The sequence below is a fragment of the Anas platyrhynchos genome, chromosome 1, assembly GCF_047663525.1.
Source record: "Anas platyrhynchos isolate ZD024472 breed Pekin duck chromosome 1, IASCAAS_PekinDuck_T2T, whole genome shotgun sequence".
Classification (NCBI taxonomy): Eukaryota; Metazoa; Chordata; class Aves; order Anseriformes; family Anatidae; genus Anas; species Anas platyrhynchos.
Window position 1 is genome coordinate 56,833,481 of NC_092587.1, and position 24,775 is coordinate 56,858,255.

The following is a 24,775-nucleotide window of genomic DNA, read 5'->3' on the forward strand; positions in this document are numbered from 1 at the left end:
TGCCTCTCCTGGGCCCGGGCCTCAGCCCTATGGGTGAGGCCACCCTTGCAGGCCACGTCCCAGAGCTGACCCACGCACTGTAAGCTGGAGGCAGCTGCACAGACCTCTGTGGGGCACGAGATGATCCCAAGGATACAACTGGAGTAGTATCTTATACTACACCTGCAGAGGTGCTTTCAATCTTCTGCTGCCTGGATTTCACTTCAGTCCCTTCTATTATTTTTTTCCCAGTTTGCAGAAACCATTTTTCATTCACTGTCTTTAACGAGACACTCAGCTCCACAACAATATCCATCTCATCAATCTTTTCCCTTCAAGAGCGCTAGTGCTCTCATTAATGTTCAATCCCTTGTCTTATACACAAGGCTATACACATACACACACGTGCACATATATAATAGGTGTGTGCAGTAGGTTCCTTTCCTTTTGTCTTTTTGTTCTTTGCTGTGTTTACATCGAGTTCGTAACATTCTTGCAATTACACGACTGTTAGTCACGTTATTGATTTATTGGGCCCTGAACGATCTGTCCTCCTCTGTAGCAGCTACTTGAATTTTCCTGGTTGCTCTTAACACTCTCCTACTTTTCTCTCAGAAAGAATATTAACCAGCTTTCCTGTCGTGTCCTTTCTCCTGCTTGTTAGTCATCCGATGGGATCTACCCACCCATACATAGTTTTCTGGTGCGATACGCTCTGCAGCAGTGACGTGTATTTACCTCGACCTTTGGGGAGTTAATCTGAGTCAAAGCTGAATTCTAACTAACCTCAGATTACTATTTAGGAGATTTTGCAATGACTGCCCTCCTAACTAGGCCCACTGTGTTACCCAGAGCCCCATCAGACAGCTCTGCTCCCTCTTGTATGTGCTCAGTCTGCTCCCAGTGCAATCATTCCCAAATTTCCAAAGTCAAAAGCTTTACATACTGCCTATTCTCTGTCTCAGTGCCTGGAACAAGCCACAGTTGCCTTTACTACTCAGTCAAGTATTGCTGAAAATGCAGTAGATAGACAATATGCTATGCAGAACAGCAAGCCTTTGGGGGTTTGAGGCATTGAGTAATGCAGCTTCTCCTGTGGGAGTGGTGCAGAAAAACAAACCAGCTGTCTGGATTGAAATCACGAGCAATTAACAGCAGTTTCAATTACCCAGAGCAGAACTTTATAAATATTTGCAAATTACACCCTACCTATTTTCACATGAACAGTGGCAACCCTCTGGAGAGCTCTCCCCAGATCAGAGGGATGTTGGCGGAGGGAATTCTGAAGGTCAAGAATTCAGGAGATATTTCAAAATCCTCTTCTTAATTAGAAGAAGCAAAGACTCCTCTGCTGTGCATAGATGGGCACAAGAGCTCCAGATAGAAATTAAAGAGGGTCATCAGAGAGAAACTCTGCCAGAGCGTTCGCGTCGCAACACATGCCATGGAAGGAATCCCAACAGGAAGAGATTCCACCCCTGCCCAGCCTTCTGTATCCAGTGGGGACACCACAATTGCACTTATAATCAGAGAAAAAAGGACTCATTCATATATACTTGCCTTGTGAGAAGAGACTGTTTTGGAAATGAGTGCCTTTGCATACAAGGAAGATTTCTTTGGGCTGGGGGGATCTCATTTTCCTTGTTGGGGCTGAAAGAAACCTAAGGATCGTAATTGTTGCCATGTTAAAATGATAGCTGTAGAGACAGCAACCCACCCCAGATAATCCGATAAAAATAGCTAAGATACATTGGGAATGGAATCCATCACCACCTCAGTGAAGCCACAGGAATCTCTCCATTGTAAATGTGCTCCATGCGACAATGCCAGCTCTCGCAGGAGCGATAGTGAACCATAAATCATGCTAATTAGTAACAGGACCCACCAAACAATGCAAAATGCCTATAAATTGAGACTTGACTCTACATTCAGAGAGCTGTGTCTAAACTTGGAGCATTTGGGGGGATGGCTGGAGGCAAGAGCCAAGTCTCTGCTCAGATCCTGGGAGGAGAACTTAAAGCTGGGACACCACCTATCAGGTGAGCTCTGAAACTAATGACACACAAACCATTGCATTTTGTTCCTAGCTCATTTTGGTGACATTATACACTCTCAGTGTGTCTAAAAACTGATGCCCAGATAAAGGAAGCACTCGTTTGCATTTGGGCACAGAGTTACGGATCCATGGTACCTGTATGATCGTATGCTTCTCTTTGAAATGCAGTTACTTTAGGCACTTCAGAATATCTCAATCACCCTATATGCCTAAGTGCTTTGTGGATGGCATACTAAATGCTTGCTTTCAGCAGACAATGAAGAAGTAAGGTGTTGCTCCTTGTGTGTAAAGATGGCAGGCTCAGGTTCAGCTGAGGAAAGCCTTCATTCGTAACGAAGGCCTGATTTCCACGGGAAGCTAACCAAAGTCAGCTCTTATGTCAGTGCCCATGCAAATCCACACTGAAGTCAGATTCAGATGAGGAGGAATTTGGTCAAACCTGAGAGTCTGACTACATTTTGCTGTCATTAATTATTTAGAGATTGTCTAAAACTGGATTTAGATCCTGCAATTGGGTTTGAAAGTCTTGGCACATGAAGCATCTCTCCCATGGCTACATTTTTGTCACAAATTTTCATGTATGTTAATGAGAGCAGAAAGAGGAGAGTGAGCTCTCCTACAGCATACTCTAATTGCTTACTGATTCAAAGGAACATGCACACACATCCTAAAAATCAACCCAGAATTTTCTGCGGGTGGTGGTAAAATTTGAATTAAATAAGGGTTCATTGAGAAGTACTGGTGTGGTTCCAAAATTGCATTACTCTTTATCTGGATTCACAAATGCACATTTGATTAGGACTACAAGCACAAGACAAAATGCCTCATGGCGCAAATGCTACCCAAGGCGTAAAGATAACATTTCAATAATTCTTTCTTCCATCTACAGACATCATTACTCCAAGTAGCGTTTTACGGCACGGAGCATAAGACTGTAGTAAATCTTTCAGGTACTACCTACAAACATGCATCAAGGCAATTTTTCCTTTACCACTTGTGAGTGGATTTTTTTATGTGGCTCCTCAACACTCCAGCACTTAAAACGGAGGATAAAGCAGGGCTTTCCAAAGTGTGACTGTTTGCAGGCTCTGAAGCTTGTAGGAGCCCACAAAGAGCCTTGCTAATGGCAGCTGCCCCAGGAGCTCAGTGAGTTAGGCAACGGTCCTGAGCTCACCTGGCTGTGGTGTGGACCAAGGCTGGGTCTGCCAGGCCTCCTGCCCTGCTACAAACTGTGTCACCCTGCACTTGAGGTCTGTAACATGGCTCCTCAGACTGAAGTTTTCACCTGGAGCTGCAATGGATGATGTAAAAGTCTGACTTTGCTAAAACCCTTGGTGCCACCTAGCTCCACAGCCTCAGTGAGCACCTAAACCAACCACTGCCTCCTCCCAGCTCGTTCAGCCTCACCATGCATGCAACACAGAAAAAAAAAAAAAAAAATCTCTTGTGAGCTTCGGATGCTCAGGAAGAAGTCCAGCAACAAGAGCCATGGCGCAGGAGGGGTCCTCTCCTCATTAAGTACCCTAACGAGTAGCAGCGTTTAATGACACCAACAAAATTGAGGCTTGACTGCGGTAATAACCAGAAAACACACAGGTGGAAATACTTTGTAATAGGTGGTCCATGTTCTTCAGCATTCAGCCAGGCTTTGCTGAGCTGACCGAGAGCAGAGCGGGGACAGCAAAGCAGCCGGCGTGGCAGCAGCCCCACAGAAGGAAGGGTTGGGTGACCTCACTCCCATCCTGAGGGGCTGACTGCAAGGCTGGGACCACAACCAACAAAATCCCCAGGCGCCAAGAAGAAAACCAAAGCAGCAAGCACTGTAAGTGCTTCAGAAATCATAGCTCTGCGTAATACCCAAATTACTTGTAAAGGATCATTTCTTGCCTTTCCAGCCCCCTCAAAAAAGGCCTATATTACACAGGGAGCAATTATCAGGTTAGTCAACACACAAGGGACACTAATTTACTCATTTACCCTTATTTGCTAATGCACTTCCCTTATCTGAGTCTTTGCTTCTTTTCTTCAGCTGGCTGTTTTCCTTACATCATCCCTTCTTCCTCCTCCAAGGTTTCTGTAAAACTTTTCCTAAATTTAACGTTTTTCTTCCCTGCATCCACCAGGTTCCCTTGAAGCCCCCTGACCCCATGTGCACAGCAGTCACCCCAAGGTCTGAATACAACATGAATCGAGTTTGCTGGGGCAAGCCTCTCCTCTGTTTGCTTCTACCATCGGGCAGAGATGGCTTTCCTTAGGTAGAAATACTGCTAGTTCAGACGGGGTGAAAGGCACTTGAGAAACACACAAAACACAGGTAATTAAAGACCTTGCAACGGCCACATGGTCTGGAGCTTTAGAAAGCAAACCAGACCTCAAGAAAATCCTCCTTCTCTGTAATTGCTGAGAGACTATAAATTGCTCTCATATTAAATATTTATGGGCTCGCTTGCTGGCTACTCCCAGTCAGAATAACCGCAGTTAACAGGATTATCGTCTGGTGCTAGATGTAATTACCAGAGATAAGAAAATCAGAGAAAAGCATAACTTACCTGCATTTGGTGCCCAAGCTGCCACTAACCCAAGGTCCTCGGCTGTGATTCTGCACATTGGCTGAGTCTATGCATTTTGCAGCTCTTTTGTAAGTTTTGGATTGTGACATTTGCCCTGTGACCTGTTGCAAAAAAAGCAATGTCAGTCTGAGGAGAAAGGCTTCTTTTTTGTACCTGTACCATCTTCTTTTCCGCATCTCCCATCTTTCTGTTCTGCCTGAGATTTTGTAAAAATTATTGAAATGAACTCCTTGCATTTTTAAATTTAATGTTGAATTAAATTTGCATTTGAAGTGCAGACAATTGCACTTCAGGAGCTTAGATCACTTGAACATTATCTCTTATGTCTGGCAATGGTGGCAGAATTAAAATTATCTGTCTGCTAGAAGTTTCCCCTCTAACCAGATTTTTTTTTCACCGTGTTTGATTTTTTTTTTTTTTTTACTTTCTGGGAAACAAATTGCAGTAAATAATCAAGCTGAAAGCTAAGGCAATATATAAAGGGTGAGAATCTTGTCTGCTTGGTCTTTTAAGGGAAAAAAAAGGAAATTGCACAAGAAAAAGAAGGTCCTTTCTCTCTGGCTTCTTTCAACCTAACCTAACCCCAATCAAAACAGAACAACACGGCTATGCTAGCAGGAGTTTGTGCACAAAGCCCCCAGGAATGGGCACTTACCTGAGGCTGTGTAACAGGACCACATTATGGCAGAGGCAGGGACCCAAATTTCAGGGGGCCCAGCTCCACGTTTCGGTCCCAAGGAACAGAGACAACCTGGGAAGCATTCGAGGTAGCTAAAAGCTTGACTACATTTACAAAAGCAGGTTTTTAAAGTAATCTCTAGGTTAAATGTATTTAAGAAGAGAATATATGTTGGTTTAGTACAGCAACCATGGCAGCTTTCCCAAAAAGCAACTTCAAAAGAAGAGATTTGGTTTCTGACTTCTGGCTCCCCCTGAGCGATGCTGAGAGCTTCGTGCCAGGGGTCCAAGCGCACCACTATGCGCCAAAGCCCATTGCCATCCTTGCTCACAAAATCCTTCCTCTGCCGTGGAAAGGCCTTGTAAGCTGCAGGGCTTCGTGCCAATGCAGCTCCCAGAGCACCATCTACAGCTCAGCAGAGTGAAAGCAGGCGGAAAGGAGGCGAGTTTGGGACAGCTGTATGATGCCATGAGCTCGCCGGAGGCAGCCACCCTTCGTGGCCCTCTGCAAAGAGAGAACCCGTGATTTCCAGCAGCCTTTTATACTTCTTTAGCTTTTAACACAGTAAATGATGGATTTTTCCTTTCATCTCATACTCAGAAAAATTACTTTGTTCCGAATTTAAAGTTTCAGCAAACAAAAACAACTTCAAGCGCATACACGGCACGCAACGTTTTAATTTGCCATAAAGTTAAAAACTATCATCTTAAATTAACACAGTTCAGAGAACGTAATAAGTAGGTGATGACAAGAGTTTTGCATAGAACACACATCAAGAACTTGAAGGGTTTTTGTTTTGTTCTGCATCACTTTCCATAGTCCCAGCTACACATATCCCACGCTACAGCCTTCGACGAGCTCGCAGTGGCTGCGGCAAACCCGGCCGTGATGGAAGTCTGGCTTCAAACCGTGATGCCATGAGGGTACCTGACTTCATCGCAAACTGCCCTTTTCTGACAAGGTGGGGAGATGGTAAAAGTCTTACTGTTTTTATGAGAAATCCCGTCTGCATGGCAGGAGCTAAGTTACAGAAAGGCTCGTGTAAATGCCAATTTTCAACAAAAAAACAGTCGGACTGTATCAGTAAGCCCAGCATTTCTGATTTTTGACAGGTTTTTCTCCTCAACCTAAACTAGCCAAAGTTCCCCCTTTTAGGGCCATCCACAGTTTGCTCTGGATTTAACTGTTTCCATTCCCCTCCTTTTACAAGCCTCTGCCAGCAGCTAGCACCGGCACTATGAGATAGCCAACCATGGCCCTCTGAAAACACTCGGTTCCTGAAGGCCTGAAGATGCTTACACTGATGTTTATCTTTTATCATATATCAGCTACAGTCATCCTTTCCTGGGGTTTAGTTTCCAAGAAGCCTTGGTCTGAAACTCTCTCCTATCCCCTACCAATTCAGGGTTGGGGTGACTACGTCCCACTAGGTCAGAACTTCAAGGAACATTCGAAGTTCCATTTCTGTACTGTAAATTTTAATTAAAAAACAGTATCATGGTCCTGTTTTTGTTATTAATCCAGTATGGGTTAATAACACACAGGCAACTTCCCCCAAAAAATCACAAAGGGGTAGCAGGGGCAGGAGAAGAACGTGACAAACCTCTTCACCGCAGGTCTTTGGACTTGCCTGTATCAAGAAGAATCCTTTTTATAGCATTTGAGGAGGGGGAAAATTAACTTACCACATAAATTAACTCCTTGGGAAATCTTTTTACATATTCAACTTCCAGACTGTTCAGGGGAAAGGTGATATTGAAGTGTACTTTCTTACCTTGATTAAGTTTCTTTGTGGGATATTCTTAGGCCATACATTCAGAAGTGCTAGGTGGAATATTTCATTTAAATGGCATGATTTCTTTCCAGTAGAAGCTAACAGAAAAAAAATAAAATCCAACAGAATCTTGTCTGACAGAATAAGTCATTTCCTGACACATACTTTTAGGACTACTGTAGTCTTTTTTTCTTCTCTCCCCTCCAGACTACTTAAGCAAACAGAAGAATTGTTTATTTTACTGGTTACTTGTGTCACTAAGAAACCTCTCCACTCTACTTGGACTGAGCTGTGGAAAATACTTAGCATCTGTTTCTCCATTCTCAGTGTTAAGATTTTTCCTTGAAGATTAGTCAAAGATTCTCTGCCTCAAGACAAAGAGCATGCCTGTATTTTTTAGTACTACTTTTGATTTTGTTATTATTTCCAAATCAGTATGCAAGGATATTTACATTAACTTATTGTGCAAATAGCAATCTAATTTCGTAATTAGAAATCTAATTATCATCTAAAATCAGGAGTATCCAGAATCACGGCAGCTAATTCTGCACCAAACACAGTGCTGAATATGTTGTCAGCCCACGAGTCTGATCTGAATTATCTCCAAACCAACACACAGAAGTACCCCATGACTGGAAATCGATCTTGTGATACTAAGAACAGATTATTAACTCCTCCCACATAAAAATAATTTCAGCATCCACTCAAATAGGTAACTGACTGCCTTATATGTTAAAATGTAGTAACTCAGATTGCTTCTTTGGAGATCTTAATAGCCTAAGAAAACATTTAGATACAGCTTCTCTAAACATTTCAGACAGATACAGAGTATTGACTGAGTAGCTAATAAACCTGATGCAGTTTTACACATCAACATCCCCAAAGAACAGCAGATTAGCTGCAGTACAGGAAGGACTGCCAGGCTATCAAGCAAATTCCATTCATAGCACAAAAACACAAAACTGGACTGTGAAGAAACACCTAATAACTTAATGGTGAAAAACATCTTCTGATGTTCAGAATAGATACACACAATTTCAACAAAGGCCCATATAATTTGAATAGTGTTTTGCTTCAGTGGCATGAAAGTGAAAGTTAATAGTTCATTGTTTGTGGCTTCCAGATTAAGTCTAAAAAATTAGATTTCCCTCCTTTTTCCCATTTTGCTTGGAAATATGTTCTCAAACAACAGCACACACGAAGACATGTATCCATATGTAATTTTTTAATAACAATGTATGTCATTACTGAACAAGGCAATTGAGAAATACAAGGACTGGACATATACATGAAAATTTTACAATTTGACAAAAATTGGCATATGACTTATATACAGATGCAATTAATGAAGGTTACAATTCTACTGTATTTGATTAAACACAGTCCTAAGCACTTACATTATGAAAATTTGAAGTTGATCATACAGACATCAAATTCTGGGATCTAAAAATAATAGCAGTTTAAAAACTTCAAAGCTTTCTATGTCCATCCATTTTACAGAACATCACTACAGCTCTTCCTACAACCATATACATGAAAGATTATCAAAAATATATTGATGGGTCTATCACTAATCATGAATGTTTGTATTTACATTAAGTTAGCAAATACTTCACCAAATAACTTTATATACAAAACTCAATTTGTCCTTTGTGAAAGTCATTAAAAAGTTAAAAACCATAGAAATGCCAGTTAGAAACAATGCATTCCAAAAATTGAACTTGTTTACAACAACTGAGAACAATTTAAAATAACTTATGAAAAAGTATGTTATTTTAGTACAAGTACTCTCACAACTCTTTAGTTCCAATACAGAGTAGCAGAAACTTCATCCGGGGTGTTGAGTAGTATCTTCTCTTCCAGTAATGCTGCAAGAAAAAAAATATCTTAAGCACTTTGTCATGCAGGCTTTGAAAAAAGGCAGAAATAATTCAAGGAAAAGAACTCTTCCCCCCTTCTCTGTGCAGTAAGCCTTGTCCCATTCATACTGGCTCAAATACTCTGAGTTCTCATTTCTTACTCTTTAGAGACCAAAAGGGGAAAACAAAAAAACAAACAAACAAAAAAAAGAAACAACCCACAGCCTCTGTAGCTTAACACTATTCAGAATGTGCACACCCTTTTGCCAGCAGTGTTTTTGAATATGTTCTTGGCTGATCTTTACATTTGACTGTCATGCTCTCGCAGCACGCTTTGAACACCCCTAACAAAAGTCAGTCTTCTCTGCCAAACTAGGAACCCCTCCAACCTGTCTCTCAATTGAAAAAGAGCTTAGACAGGAACCAGACGTTCACTCTGCAGTTCACTCTTCTACACAGACACGAGCACCTAAGGAATTCTGGAATACAAAACATGGATGCTGAATGAATCTACACATACTAAGGATCAGACATCTACTGAAACATGGACTCTTGTAATTGCATTCCACTCAGGCACACTGAAGTACCAAAATACAATTTGAGAACAGAGAAGCACGGTTTACAGCACTCCATGTTTGCGAGAAAAGATCCATCAGTTTCTGGGGTTTCAGCTCACTTCTTCTAGAAACAAGCAACAGGCATTATGGAAACAATGCTGTGAGTCTTCACTGAACTGAATCAGCGCAATACAATTGTTCATAATGCACTGCAATGACTTTGTCAAAGCGCTGACACCACATAACAAGCAAAATTAGATCTTGCTGTCAAAACCAAATGAAGTAGATTGAATTTCCCTTTTTATCTCTAGAGATGCTGAATGCATTTTCTATACTTGCTGCATGGAATCCCTGCCTTCCAATTTCACCAGTGCCTCACATATTATTTTTCTTCTGTATTCTTCGAACTCCATAATGACCAACTCTTAAACCTCTTTTATGAAAGATAAGGATGGAATGGCATGTCAACCGCCTTTAATCTAGACAGCCACACTCTTACTGTTGAATCTTGTCCCCTCTTCTTTCAGACAGACCTCCATTCTTTGATTTCCTCTGAAGTCATTACTCTAACATGTTTTGCAGGTAATCTTCCTCGTTACTTTCAACTCATGCTCACTAGGAGAAGGGGTATAACATTTTTGGTCTGTTTTTCTTTCTCTGTACTGTTCCGAAGTATCTTTATCCAAAACACAAAATCTAGTTAACTCCTCTGTTGATGACTACACACTAATCAAACTCCTTGCACAATTTCTGCTTCTTTCTACAAATTTTCACACCTGTTTGTGTATATCCAGGAAGACATCCTTCTCCGGATTCAAATACTTTTTTATCACAGCTTTCATGACAAACTTTATCCATCTGAGCATCCTGCTCAGGTTACAGACCAATGACAAATGCTCGAGTCTTCATATCATTCTTCTCCCTAGATCTTCACATCCAATAAGTACAGCAACATTTTGCACTCTTATTGTGTCTCTCGAAAACATGTTCCCCTTAGTCCATTTGTATGTCTAAAACTCATCCAAGCTCTGAGACTATCCTTTTAGGCTGTGTTAGTCTCCTGATTCAGGTCACTGTATGCTCACACAAACTGTTGCTGACACAATTTAAGGCAAGATGCAGGAACAGAGAGTAACTGAAGCTACATAAGCAGCTCTGCTAATGTGTAGGAAACCACAGTTCAACCATGTCCCTTTCCTTAACTTTCCTTAATACCTCAAATAAGGTGTCCAATAACCACTGGCCTACTTCTATTTTTATAACTATTTCTGCTCTCATACCTCATAAGCTTTCCAGAGCAAGGATTTTTGTTTGTTTTTGGTCTGTACAGCACCTGCAACTGAAAGATCTGGAGCAAAAATTTAAGATCTTTGCACTGCAGCATAGTACACATGGTAAATCTGTACAGTAATTTATTCATTAACAGGATAAATTTAAGGCTTCTCAGTTCTTACCAGTTCAATTTGTGCTCTGTCGCTGGACTTTTGGCCCAACGCTCTGAGTTTCTTCTTCTGGATTTGGGCGTTTCCCTGCACTAATGCCAGTACCAAGGGATGTTCTTCCTGATAATTTAAAACCAGTATTTATATCAAGGATTTATATCAAGACTATTGTACTTTTATATATTCAGGGTTTTTTTTGTCTTGTTTTTAAATTACCTGCTTGCAATAAGTGTGATTGTTGATTGTCTCCATGGGCATAGTGTAAGATACTACTTGCTTGACAGTAACCTGTTCAGATACAGTAGATATTATAACAAATAAAATCCAGAACTGCAAATCAGTGCAGTTCCTTACAACAAGAAAAAAGAAGCCAATTGATTTATTTTCCTTCATCAAGAAAAATCCTGAAAAGCCATCCTGAATGAAAGAGCTCTTATCTCAAAAAAAAAATCCTCATAACAGGATCTACGGCAATTAAATAAACATTAAATAAATATGCACAGTGAAAAATACAGTATGTGCATGCATAGTTATGCACTGTATTTGTAGGAAACAGAAGTTAATGTGTTTAAACATTAATATATTCTACGTTGCTATGAATTTTTATTATTTGTACTTTCACATCTTCTCATCATCTAACTATTCTTTTATAGAAACAATAGCAAATCCTTAGCAAAATTATGCTGTAGAAAAAACATAAGTAACAAAAAGATTTTAATTTTTTTCTGGCTCGTGTAAGCTATCCACTGGCAACCCTGACATAATGCATTATGCATCCCACATTAAGTAGTGCAAATTAGCAAAAGCAGTTGCAACATTTCTTATTCTGTTGTGGTGTTCTGGGTATTTAAACAAAACAGATTAGTCTTTCGTGACCAGTAAACATACAGCGTCTGTTAAGACTGCAAGGAAGAGACAGTTACGCTAAATTTGCTTGCAACTCTGACCTACTACAAACCACATCTTCAATCACTGTGCAAAGAGACTAACAATTATGGAAACAAATTAAATGAGTATCCACACAAGATTGTGAAAGTTGATTACACATGGAAAGAGTGGTAATGAAATCAGGGAAAAAGATAACATGCAAATTTTGCAATCAAATGCATGAAGTGAAAGTTTGTCTTCCAGTATTGTGCATTTGAAGTAGCCTAGAATAATATTCAATAATTTTGTTTAGTCACGCTTGTGATCCCCCCTTCAAAACAGAAATATTATTCTAGATGAGTATTTGAAAGATAAAAGTGAGAAGACAAGCAAGTTTATTCTAAGACATAATTTTTATGCTTCAAGAACAGAAACAAGGCCAGTTCCAAGTTATAGACAGCAGCTGCCACCAAAAATTCATGCATTTTATATTTATGTTTTGTCTTTTTTTCCATAGTTGTGAGAACCTGGAGATCCTCTACAGACAAGCACTCCCGTAATACCTTGCTGCTGAATCCCACTTGTTCCTGCATGAGAGTCTCCCAGGGCACATGTCTGAACACCAACTGTCTGACCGTCGCCAGTTCCCAGTTGAGCTCCTAGTGAGGCAAGAAAAAAACAAACAATTAAATTTGGGAGTTTAAAAGACACCCCTCCAACTATATCCCCCTTCAAGAGGTAGACTGAGCATGGCTTTGGGTTTGTTTTGTTTGGTCTTTTCTGTTTATTTGTTAAACTACCTCAGAACGGGTCCAAAGTTCAAATGGTTTCAACTTCTCAAATTCAAACTTGCGAATTTGGATAAATGCACAGTAACCTCCTACAAAATGTGTAAGTTTGATACGAAAAGTAAAAGTAGACCATGCATATATACACACACTTGAAAGAGTGTACACGCTAGTTGTTTAACTAAGCCCTTCTTACTTTCTGAATCCCTCAACTTAAAAGAAAGAAAAGCCCAAGCACCCAGGTTTAAGAAGTCTAGACTTCCTTTCTCTAATGGTAAAGTCCACCTTCTGCTGCAATTTGCTTTTAACTTTGACCAAAGCCTCAGGAGAAGATAAAAAACAGTAAATTTTCAATTCTGTCCTAGCCTTTAACAAGGAGGAGTCTAAGGTATACATAGTATTCAAGATGATGATGCATCAGGGATTTATACAGAGTTAAAAACATCATAGAATTGACTGGAATAGTTGACTTGGAAGGGACCTGCCTGACCACTTGAGGGCTAACCAGAAGTTAAAGCACATTAATTTAAAGGCATTGCCCAAATGCCTCTTGAACACTGACAAGCACGGGGGCATCAACCACTTTGCCAGGATGCCTCTCCCAGCATCTGAACACCCTCACGGTAAAGAAATTTTATTACATGTTAGACTAGATATTAGGAAAAGTGTCCTTATTTTGGCTGAGATTGAGTTAATTTTCCTCATAGTGACCCGGGGTGATGTTGTGTTTTGGATTTAGGAGAAAAATAATGTTAATAGCACCGATGTTTGACTTGTTGCTGAGCAGTGCTATCAGTGTGTCAAGTACCTGTCAGCTTCTTGTGCTGCCCTGCCAGCGAGGAGGCTGAGGCTGCACAAGAAGCTGGGAGGGGACCACAGACAGGACGGCTGACCCCAAGCAGCCAAGGGATAGCCCATGTCATAGGGTGTCACACAGAAAAATAAAACTTGGGGGGCTGGCTGGGAGGGTGGCAAGCAATTGCATCGTGTATCATTAGTTTGTATATATATGTATATACACACACATTTATTATTATTTTCCCTTCCTTCTTCTGTCCTATCAAACTGTCTTTACCTCAAACAAAAGGTTTTACCTTTTTCCAATTGTCTCCCCCTTCCCACTGCTGGATTACACAACATGAAGTCCCAATGTTGTATTTTTTTTTTCTTAGTAACCTGTTAATCTTGGTGTGCTACATTAGGAATATTAATAGCATAAACACTTTCATCAAAACCATTTGATAAATTCTGTATTAAGTTCTTACAGACACTGTCAATCATACTGTTGTTGGTGCTATGGTAGATTCCAGTAAGCAATCTAATGCTGATGGAAGAAAATTTACAGATTAACAGTTCTGATTTGAAAATTCAAAAATCACTACTTGTTGCAAATATCAGGATGCTTAGATTTCTAAAAGATCACATTCTAATGCGTTTGAAATCAAACCCTTTGACACACATTAATAAATAATTTTGGGGGAATAAAAACAGTACAAATTTTTCTTCTATGTTTGATATTAAAAAAGATCTGAAGATGTCTTTATATAAATACTGCCAAACAGCGAAGAAATCTGAAAACGTGTAAGTGATTTGCACTGAGAACTGTCTTGTGAGAACATCTCTTTATTATACATAACGCCAAAGGCCTTACAGAAGATGTTTGGGCAGTTCAGTTCCAGTACTTCCATGTATGAAAAAAGAATTTGACTGACCTCCTGTACTACCACAACCAGAAACGCTTTCTCCTGGTGAAAAGCCCATTAGTCCACCACTTCCATTTCCATTTGGATTAGAAGGCACTGTTGCAAGAAGACCTAAGTAATGAAACAAAATTTAAAGACAAAAAAATTAAAAATAGCATGCTTTATTCCTCATGAGGGCCAATTCTCCACCCTCACCCTGAGCAGTTTACCTCTATAACAGAGCATCTCTCCATCTCCCCTATTGCTGGGATCTTGCCAAGTAATTCTAGTTCATAATTACTTAGTGGGCATTTTCCATATAATATTCTGTATAATTTTTCCGATATGCATTAAAGTATTCAACATACTGCACTAGATTGCATTGCATCCTGATTCAATATCCATTATTAACAGAACACAGACTGCTTATACATTTCTGAACGATGTGAATGCACGTGGTTTGCTTCTCAGAGCAAAGGGGATGGTTTTTGCTAACTAGGAAGAATGCTATCACAGCTTGCATCAGCATCTGAGCAACAGCACGTGCACATATATGCTATGACTGAAGTTATGAACCATATGCGTTTTCTAATCACTGTTATGAAAACTTAGCTTAGAAGTATCAGAACACTCACTCAACCCAGTTTACCCAAAAGCTTCCATAAATCTAAATAAAAAGTTTTCTGGAAAAGATTTGGAAACAGACAGTCCAATCAAGCCCTTTTTACCCTTCTTGGTTACATCTAATATTTTCATGTACTTGGATATACAACCCTGGTCACAACACAGACCTCACACCTAACTAACCATGACTATGGGATGAAGCTATTAATTGCTAGAAGGAGAGAGAAGTTTTCAAATAAATAAAGCCAATAGCCATACCCAGTCCTCTGTATCGGGAAAGCTGCTGGTAAATTTGTTTCATCCTCTCAATATTCAGACGGCTTGCTTCAGCATGATTTACCATTGGTTTGGGATAATTAACTCCTATAATACATTTTGCAGCCTTCTGGATGCTCTCTGGGGCATTCCAAGGATCATAGATGTATTTTGCAGGGAAACCTCTAAGTACAGGCAAGTAACGTCTTTAAAAAAAAAAGAGAACAACATTTTAAATATCAAGCTATTTAAGCTATTTGACAGTTTAAGCAACGTCTACAAATTACTGTAACCTCTGGACTGTGAATTACCTGATATAATCTCCATTCGGGTCCGTTCTTCTGCCAAAACCCACTGGACAGTAGCAGTGGAAAAACTGCTGAAAGAAGGAGCTACAGGATAACCACATCCAGCTCCCAGCATTCACACTCCAGTCTGCGTCAAGTAAGAGCTCTTCAAAGACCTTGAGAAATCAGAGCAACAAGTTAGTGTGAACACAGCACATCTCTGAAACACCTGCATTTTCAGGAGCTGTTCAGAGTCTTGGATTTCAGCAGAGTAAATCCAGCTCTTCCACATGGCAACGTTCTTTCTAAACTGGCACATTCACAGACTGCTGAGAACACAAGTACAAACACTTACCTAGGCGTCAAAGTCAAGAACAGAAGTGATAGCCCATTTTGGCTTTTAACCTGTAAAAAAACCTTGTAGACATCTCAGAAAGGTAAGACCAAAAAGTTGCACCTTTTTGCTTAAACACATCCTTAAAAAATAAAACCTCAAAGGATGGCAGGAGTCTGATTACTTGTAAGTGTATTTGTTGCTTCTGGAAGAGCTGCCACTGCACATTACAACTTCCTCAAGCTTTGCTAACTTCCACGAAGCAGGAAACACAAACACACAAGGCACACTTCTAACTGTTAGTCTAAACACCTCAACTTGTATAGGCAGCTTTCACTAGGCAAGGAGACCTAAGAGTAAAAAATCAAGAGTTTCAGGATAGTAAAAACATTCAAAAGCTGTGATCTTGAAGGCCACCAGTTAATCTAGTAAGTCATGGTTTTGAGGATACACATTTAAATTCTTGGAGATGTTTATATTAAAAGTAACAAATGAGGAAGCTGATTTAAATCTGGAACTCAACACTTGCAAAACATTCAAGTTCCTAGCACTGACTGTTTATTGCTTGCTTTATTACTTGTTAACAGAGACAAGCCTAGTGTGCATAACAAGAAGCTTCTTTGCTCAATAGTCATACCACTAACAATACAGGCTAAGAAAGAAGCCTTATTCTTTGAAGGAGAACTTGCATACTTTTTTTTTTAAATAAAAACAGCACACTGAGTAGTTTTCAAAACAGATACTTACTACCTATTTTCCAAGTTCTGATTTTCCTTTCAAGCTTGCATTGTCTTCAAAAGTTCAAAAAAAAAATAAAAAAAAAATGCCACTTTCTTTACCCTAAGACTCTGAAACTTAAGATGTTAGTATTGCCACCCAAACTGAGCTAGTATTTTTTCCAAAATAGTCTCAATAAGGCAATACTGTTGAACAAGGATTTCTCTCTCTAGATATGTTCATGACAGCATTCATACTACAGTATACCATGAATATTACAAAAGTAACATTGCCTGTATATCTGCAACTACTAGTAAGAAAAACCCTATTATTCAAAACAACTTTTTTTTTTTTTTTTTTTTTTTTTAAGTAAACAACCTATAACATAAGAATGCTAAATGCTAGCACACAACTATTCCACTAGATGCTGCCATGTCATAAGACTTCAGAAAAAACGTTTCCTTGGAAAGCCAGATTAACTTTTGCTAGCTAGGGACATACGAACTAAATATCCTTCCACTGCACAAGTCTGGTCCCCTATACATCTGTGTTATTTCAAGAATAGGAAAAAGTTGGCACTCATCTGTAATACAGTTTCTTCATTTGGCTGAATTACCTATGCATGTTTATCTTCAATGTCTGTATCTATGAACTGCAGGAGGAAAATTCCTAAGACAGCTTAGTTGTTGTGTAACCGAGACTTATTTATTTATTTTAAACGGAACATGTTTATTTGCAGCTGATCTGTTGAGCAAGGTGAAATTTCCTAAGATTATATACATACCTAAATGTGAAGTTAAAACCCTGATAGCAAGTAAATTATTTTTTAAACTTCAGAAAAAGAACTATTTTGTATTGATTATCATTTAGTAAAACAAATGCCATCCTTCTAAAAAAAAAAAGTAAAACTGATTCAAATGCTAAGATGAAATTACTCCATTCTTTTCTTCAGAAGGCTGACATTTGCACTTTGAACTTCAACATCTCCTGGACACTTCCATGGAATTAATTGCACTGAAACTACAGCTAAATCACTTGCCTATACTTATACTGCTAACATTAGGTGAATGGCCAGAAGTGTCTGAAAAAACACTTAACTATTAGGTTTTTTTCCTTTGAATTCATGTGTTCTTTCTTAGCAGGGAAGCAAACAAGATGTGAACAGAAACTGTGCATGCAATACAACTGGAAAGAAGTTCCAGTTACAGGAGTAAATCATACTTACTTGTCAAGACTTATGAAGAAATCTCAAATTTGAAAGAATTGCAGACCTATTCTGACTGCACAAAAGACTAATATAAGGGTGTACTGCGACAAAATCTTTTCTGCCACTGTTTTGATCAGAACTGATTAATTTTGTCCACAGTTTAAGGCTTCATGTTCAGCTTTGTCATTTTGTGGATATCATTACTGTGTAGTGGATCTGAGGCTTCAATGTTAAAATTCAAGGAAGAGAAACAATACCTTCATTCCTTCTTCCCAACTAATCCAGAGGTCACCTCGAGTCAAAAAGCATGCCACAGCATGCCGCGCTAAATGGTGAATCCAGCCTTCTTGACGAAGCTGCGTCATAATTGCATCAATCCAAGGGAAACCTGTCCTGCCTTCTGCCCACTTGGCCAAAGCCTCGGGATTTTTATCCCATGGAATTTGAACACAGATAGGATTCCCCTCCATTTTATCAAACCGTGGATTGTTAGTCGCCGCTGTGTAGAAAAATTCACGCCATAACAGCTGGCCATAGAGGGAGAGGGGAGGGGAGCTGTTCTTTTTTACCTGCAGATCAGCATTAAAAGGAAAACATTTTATTAGGAGAAGGAAAAAAAAAAAAAAAAAATCAATAAATCTATGAACGTGTAGTTATCCATGTAGAAATCATACCTTTTTGTACAGGTCCGTTAGCTTGAAATAAAAGAGACGACAAGACAAACAGCCAAAGCGGAGGTAGGGACTAAGCCCAGTAGGGCTTGCCAGAAGGGAATTTGCGTTCATTCGTGGCCTTTCAAAGTTTGCTACCCAAGCCTTAGAAAAAAAAATCCAAAACACAGCAATATCAGTCTACAGAGTAGGTAGCAAAAAATAACCATAAAGAGAGAAATTGTGCACTATCTATAACTGATTCCAGACACTAGACAGGTGATCACACTATCTTAGATCCAAGATAAAGCAATCAAACATTCAAGGGGTTCCTCCTGAATGAGTTGAGCCTCTAGAAGATAATTCACCCCAATGCAGAAGACATTTTTCCCAGAACTACCTATCCCTTCTTTAAATATAAAGGAAACCAAGACAACTAACAGTACATTAGATTTCAGAAGAATCCCTTTTCAAAAGTTATAAGATCTATGTTTCAGGTAAAATAACTTCCAAAGAAAAAATAGTTAAGTTTTTTGAAGTACAAAACGACAGACTTTCTCTGAAATTTAAATTAAGAGAAAACCTCTCATCTTTTAAAACTATGAAACAGCAACTTGATTTACATTATTATATAAAGGCCTTGAGTACAGGTTTGCTTTTGTTTGTTTTTTAAACTTCTTGCCCAATTCCTTTTACATTTCATTGTAAAGGGCAACTATGTTTTCCAGGTATGTCATATTTGCAATGATTTGAAACATACCTTTCGTTCTAAATGTCTTTCCAGTCGTGTGAGAGCTTCTGTTTCTCCCCCAGGCCATACTGCAGAAGGCAGACCATCTGTGTCAAAACCTGAAAAACAAATTAAAACAAAGAAATTCCTTGTTTGCCTCTACTGTAGGGCAATAAAATTCTAGCATATTGACAGTCAGTGACATTTTATTATACCCTGAGCATAGCCTTAAGTTGGACATGTGGCAAAGTACAAGTTTTGTAACAGTACACAATCAAGTCTTATCAAAGCCCATTCAACACCTCTAACTTGCAGAAAACAGCAGTTTTTATATTCCATTATCAAGCTTAATACTGAATTACCTTTATTAATTGCACTTTTGTTTTGGCACAAAGAAAGAACACTTTCTTTCATTTTCCAAATTATGTTCACATTTCCAGCTCTGCAGTATCTGGGCTAAACCACAAGTTTCATTTATTTTTTTTTAATACTACTAAGAAGTAAGAATTGTTATTATAATTTACAGAATGCTTGAAAACTTTTTGCATTGCATTAAAAGCAGGCATGCGATCTTCAGAACAAATACACTCATTTCATTGACCTTGACATAAATAACAAATTGGGATTATGGTCAATTTGATGATAAATAACTTCTGCTGCAGAAGAAAGAAGAGAAGGTAAGACTTCGCTCCGCTCTTTTCACCTTCAAAATGCTGTTCACCAAGAACATGAGATAACATGTCCATGTACAGTTTAGTGAGACCTTCCTTTCTTAAAAAGGCTTTAAAAGCGAAGTCTGTTATAAGGGAATTCAAACAGACTAGACAGAGCTGCAAGAGCACAGCCAAAATCTGTCCAGACTCTTTTGTTCAAGACTTAGTAGTCATACCACATCTGTTTGCTTTTCAAGTGGGGAGCTGGTAGGAAATTAAAACGTTATAGCTTGATAATATTTCTCAACATTTACAGAAACAAGAGATTTTTTAGAATCTTCTAGAATAATTACTTGCTTTATTGTGATCTTTTTTGGCATTACAAGACAAGAGCTGTAACTGTAAAGGGTCAAATCAGTGATGTGAAGCATGAGGATACCAAATACATTTCATAATCTTTAACACTTCACTTTATATTAGTATGTTGATGATGATTTGGTATCATAAGAATAGCTATGCTGCACTACAGGAAGCTAAGCAGTACATATGGTAGTTTAAATTATCTGACCTACCATTAAAAAAAAAACAGCACTTAAGATGTACAGAGCTCTTTATCCTTTTCTTGTTCTATTTGTATGTCACAATTGGCATCAGTTTAACAATTAACCATAAACAGACTCTCTCCCCTGTGGTTTTTTTTTTTTTCTTTTTAAGTATTATGCTTCCAGTGGTAGATTACATCTTTCTTGTTGCACAATGCCTAAGCAGTCTCAGAACATACCTAGCTCTTCAAGTGATGGGACACCGTATTTCTCGTCATGGTCATCAGAAACCGGAGTAGTACATTTTTCCATTACTTCAGGGGTTATGGTCTCTACTGGCATCTCCAGCGGTTCCATTCTACTAATTAGAGTCTGGAATCGCTTGTAAGTAAGAGGTGGTTGTCCTCCATTTAATTCTATGATTCTGGAGTTAAAAAAAACAAAACGGAAAGAAAAAATAAAAGAGGTATGTCAGACAATGGCATATTACAATGCATTGTAAAAATATATAATTTATAAAAATTTCTTTTCCACATGTGTATAGGTGTATATGTTTTATACAATTTGCACAATAAATTTATATCTGCCTCTAGCATGCTATAAAGAAAAACAGATACTCATGGTAATTCAGATGGTTTCAACCTTAACTTTACACCGCCCTTTTTCCCTCCACCAGGGAGACATAAATAAACTCTTAATAACCAAATCAATTATTTTTAGCTCCTGGGTTGAGGAAAGTCCCCCTGTAATGAACACAGACAGCTTGAGGCAAAGAAAGATACAGATCAACCAAGCAGATGAAAGACCACAGCTACATAGGTGGGTTGGGTGCATCTTTATAAGATTATGCTATTTGCATAAAAATGTGTTTTTCTATTCTGGTATTGAAAAGAGAGCTGTTTCCATATTCTGCTTTGTCAATCTTTAAATACATCTGCAATCTTGGAAACAAGAAAGCTTCAGGTGTGGGGGAAGAGGGCATTGGGGGAGAGAGAATTTTTCATCTTAAACAGTGGAAGAATTCCCTGTCCTCTCGTGTGTTTAGCTGCCTCTCATACATGTGGCTTCTAACAGAAGAAAACTGGCATCTACCACAATAAATTACTCAATGTCAAGAGAAGCCCAGTCATACTTTCGAACAGTTTGCAGATTATGTTTCTATAATAGGGAGCTAATACTAATCCATTTAAATAGATCTCTGGCAAACTATAAACAACACATTAGGTAATGCAACACAGGGATATCAAACAATCCCCAATTAGTTATTGGATACAGAACTGAGAGGAAGCAGCTCTTCAAAAGTTAAGAACTTTTTGCTAATTTGCAAAAAGTTCTAAACTAACAAAACTAACAAAAGCAGACAGCAGTTGTAAGAAGTTAAAGGTGTTTGAACCACCTCAATATGAAGTCAGATAATTAACCATTATTTTCAAAAGAACACAGAAGTCAAAGCTATAATTCAGTTTTCTGCATCGATTTTGGAGTTCCAAAATTCTACTCAGTACGTAATAAAATTTGCACGGACAGACAAATGGATAAAAAACATGAAAATAATTTGTAGTCTTGCTAACTCTAAAGCACTCTGCACAGAAAGTAACACATACTCTCTAAGCGAATCCTGCATAAAAAAAGTCATACCTTTTTTCTTTATAAGACCAGAGATAATGGTAACTTACTTGTCTAGGTCATATAACGTATGGGAAATTCGAACAATGACCTCCACTCCAGCTTCACTAGCCAGCTTCTTAATTGCTGCATCTCTCTCCTTCCCAAATGGTTCAGAGTCATATTCAATTGAAAGTTTTGCAATGTTCCATTCCTGAAACACAAAATAAATAAGTGGTCCTTCAGCAAGTCAGCTGCTTGATGGAGGGGGAGGGCAAGGAGAACGAGAAGGGCAGGATGCAACGCAGCTACCCTCTGGGGATAGCTGTCAGAAGTACACAAAGGTGCAAAACAGACTTAGGTACAGACTCCCAAAAATAAAGCCCAACACTTTGGCATCTAAAGAGGAATCATGCACAAAGAAGCCTTTATTTATCCATCCCATTACATGTCTGTGAAAGTTTTTAAAGCTTAGCTCTCAATTCAGGATCCATGTAGCTTAAGAGACATAATGGAAGGCAAGTATGACACAGGCTGCCTCCTGGACATTCTCCCACAACAGTACTTTGCCCTGCAGAAAAGCTTTTCACATGTGCCTGTCAGCTTTAACAGCAGAGCTGAAGTTTTTGGAGAGAAACTAATTCAGAGGTAACCGGATTCTTCCCAGAAAAAGGGGAGTGCAGCGGAGAAGCAACTATTTCCTCCCTCTCCAAAACCAGACACCACCACACCTTTTCCCTTCCTGTTCCAAATCCCCAACCAGAAAGTCTTCCAATTAAAGGTCAAAAAATTTGTCTCTTAAGAAGAGGATGCCATCAAGTCTAACATCCTTGATGTCACAGCCCATTTAATTTTACCCACAGGTGCTGCTACCAACCCAGCAGTAACAGATGGGGGAAAAGAACTGAAGAAAGGCTCCACTAGGGACTACGCTTTGTGCAACAGCAGGATACTGGTAAGGTGGTAATGCACAAGTGATCCTAGAAAGCCACCCTGCCAATCAAACTCAGAGGAACACTTTTCTAATCCCAGATCTCATAATCAGGTGATTTAAACCTACCAGCCAGACTATTTCAGACAACTGGATTTACACCAGAGACAAGGGTACTCAACGCTGCTCACCCAGGGTGCTGCTTCACTTCTGGACCCTCTAGCTCTCACCTAGATGAGGCCCAGGTAGAGTCCTGGTGGTCTATCCACACATCCTATGGAGTGCTTGGCTCCTTCCACCCCAAAGTCTGCCAACAAACTTTTTACACAACAACTTTTGTTGTGTAAAACCATTATCCGACCATTTGCAGCATTTTTCCCCGATTTTCTTTCTTTCTTCTGGCACACTGAAAGGGAAGCCATGAAAATTGTGTCCAAGGAGCAGAGCCACATCACACAAGGAGCCAAGGAACTTTGACACAGGTGTGATGTGATCACACCCAGATCACATTACCATGAGCCAGGCACTTACACCAAGGACACAAGTCACTCTGCTCTGTGTGATGGATGCTTTTAGCAACACCGATGCATTTAACGAATTAGAGATTGACCCGATTCTGTTTTCTTCATCAAGCCAGTCCCAAAGTACCAAAGATACAGAACAGGCTGGGATAAATTGAAGAGAATAAAGCAAGAACCAACCAAAATTTGATGGGTTCAAGTTAACCAATGGGTACGACATGGATGTCCACTACTAATGGAATTTGAATCCTTGCAGTCAGATGGCAACACCTTTCTCAAGTTACTTCAACAAAATGAATCTAAAATAATTTTGCAAAGACCTGCAGAATTCACTGGTAAAAATATTGTCTCTGTGCACTTCTCCACAAGATGACAAGCTGCTGCTGCTATCAGCAGCACTATTAGCTAGCACTGCTGACAACACACAACACTGAATTCAGAGACATAAAGGGTGCAAAGCTCCACTGAGGGATTCTAAGTGGGTGGGAAAGAAAAAAGCAAACAATTATTTATCTCTATGAAACGTCCTAGGAGTCCTTGAGGTCTTTTGCAAAGATAAAATTAGATCAGTGCTCTGTCTTTTGAACAAATTGTTCTTCAGCCTGTGAAAATGAGATATCTATCAAACAACTGTGAAATATTCATTCCCCACCCAGGAACCAGTATCTATGCTGGGAATTCTGACACAAGGGTTTACAGAATTTCCACCATGTCCTACCATTATTTGCCTGAAGTTATCCTCTTTCAGGCAAAAAACCATCTGTATGTGTTCTTTGCACAATGAGGAAACTGACATACAACAAAGACAATTCTTGGCAATTTGAGGAACCAGAAGACAAACAGACGTTAACATTCTTTGAATACTATTTGTATGACAAGTTATCTTCATTTCCTTCTCAGCAGTTAAATAATGTTCTGAAAGTGCAGCACTCTGATGCCATTAAGAATAGAAAAACCAGCACTTGTTAAAGTGGCCACTGAAGAATGTAGGAAAACTTCTCATCAGTGTCTCAAACCTAGAAGCTACACACAAAGCATCAAGATCTTTGTCCCTAATAAATGCAATCAGCGTGTTAGGAAGGTATTGACCACCTTGAATACCCAGGTGCTGCTGCAAGCAGCAACTAACGTCCCAGTGCTCCTGCAGGAAGTTCTTCACTGAGTGGAAACCAAGCAAAGACCAGCTGGAATATCAACCAAGTAGCACTTCCACAATTAAAGGACAAGAGTGAAGACCAAATCCATTTATTTATTTTTTAATTTTAATAGCTTGGTGTTACAGACTTGAGAATTAAACTTATCAAATAGACAGTCTCTTTGGAAAAACAGATTTATTTACCCCCCATCTTTCTCATTTCCATCACCTCAACTCAGTCATTCCATAAAACTTTGAAAATCAATTTGCAAAATGTTCATTTTTACTATCCTATTATAGTGTTGTTATCTTCAGTACACTATCAGCCAGA

At 39.2% G+C, this 24,775-nt stretch overlaps 1 protein-coding gene and 1 long non-coding RNA gene across 2 annotated transcripts in view; both read right to left on the reverse strand.

Moving 5' to 3' along the window:
• LOC106014553 (uncharacterized) overlaps window positions 1-4,889 on the reverse strand; it is a 42,075-nt gene extending 37,186 nt beyond the window's left edge. Inside the window, exon 1 of the long non-coding RNA XR_011809518.1 lies at window positions 4,585-4,889. This is a non-coding gene — a long non-coding RNA (uncharacterized lncRNA). The remainder of the gene's footprint in view (window positions 1-4,584) is intronic.
• Window positions 4,890-8,268: 3,379 nt separating this feature from the next.
• Window positions 8,269-24,775, reverse strand: part of CRY1 (cryptochrome circadian regulator 1) — a 37,760-nt gene continuing 21,253 nt past the window's right edge. Inside the window, exons 3-14 of the mRNA XM_027449814.3 lie at window positions 21,929-22,071; window positions 20,492-20,676; window positions 19,088-19,176; window positions 18,352-18,492; window positions 17,935-18,246; window positions 15,444-15,595; window positions 15,136-15,338; window positions 14,284-14,385; window positions 12,347-12,442; window positions 11,133-11,204; window positions 10,929-11,036; window positions 8,269-8,926 (exon numbers count right to left, since the gene is read on the reverse strand). Coding sequence (XP_027305615.1) covers window positions 10,933-11,036; window positions 11,133-11,204; window positions 12,347-12,442; window positions 14,284-14,385; window positions 15,136-15,338; window positions 15,444-15,595; window positions 17,935-18,246; window positions 18,352-18,492; window positions 19,088-19,176; window positions 20,492-20,676; window positions 21,929-22,071 — 1,599 coding nt within the window. The 3' untranslated portion in view covers window positions 8,269-8,926; window positions 10,929-10,932. The remainder of the gene's footprint in view (window positions 8,927-10,928; window positions 11,037-11,132; window positions 11,205-12,346; window positions 12,443-14,283; window positions 14,386-15,135; window positions 15,339-15,443; window positions 15,596-17,934; window positions 18,247-18,351; window positions 18,493-19,087; window positions 19,177-20,491; window positions 20,677-21,928; window positions 22,072-24,775) is intronic.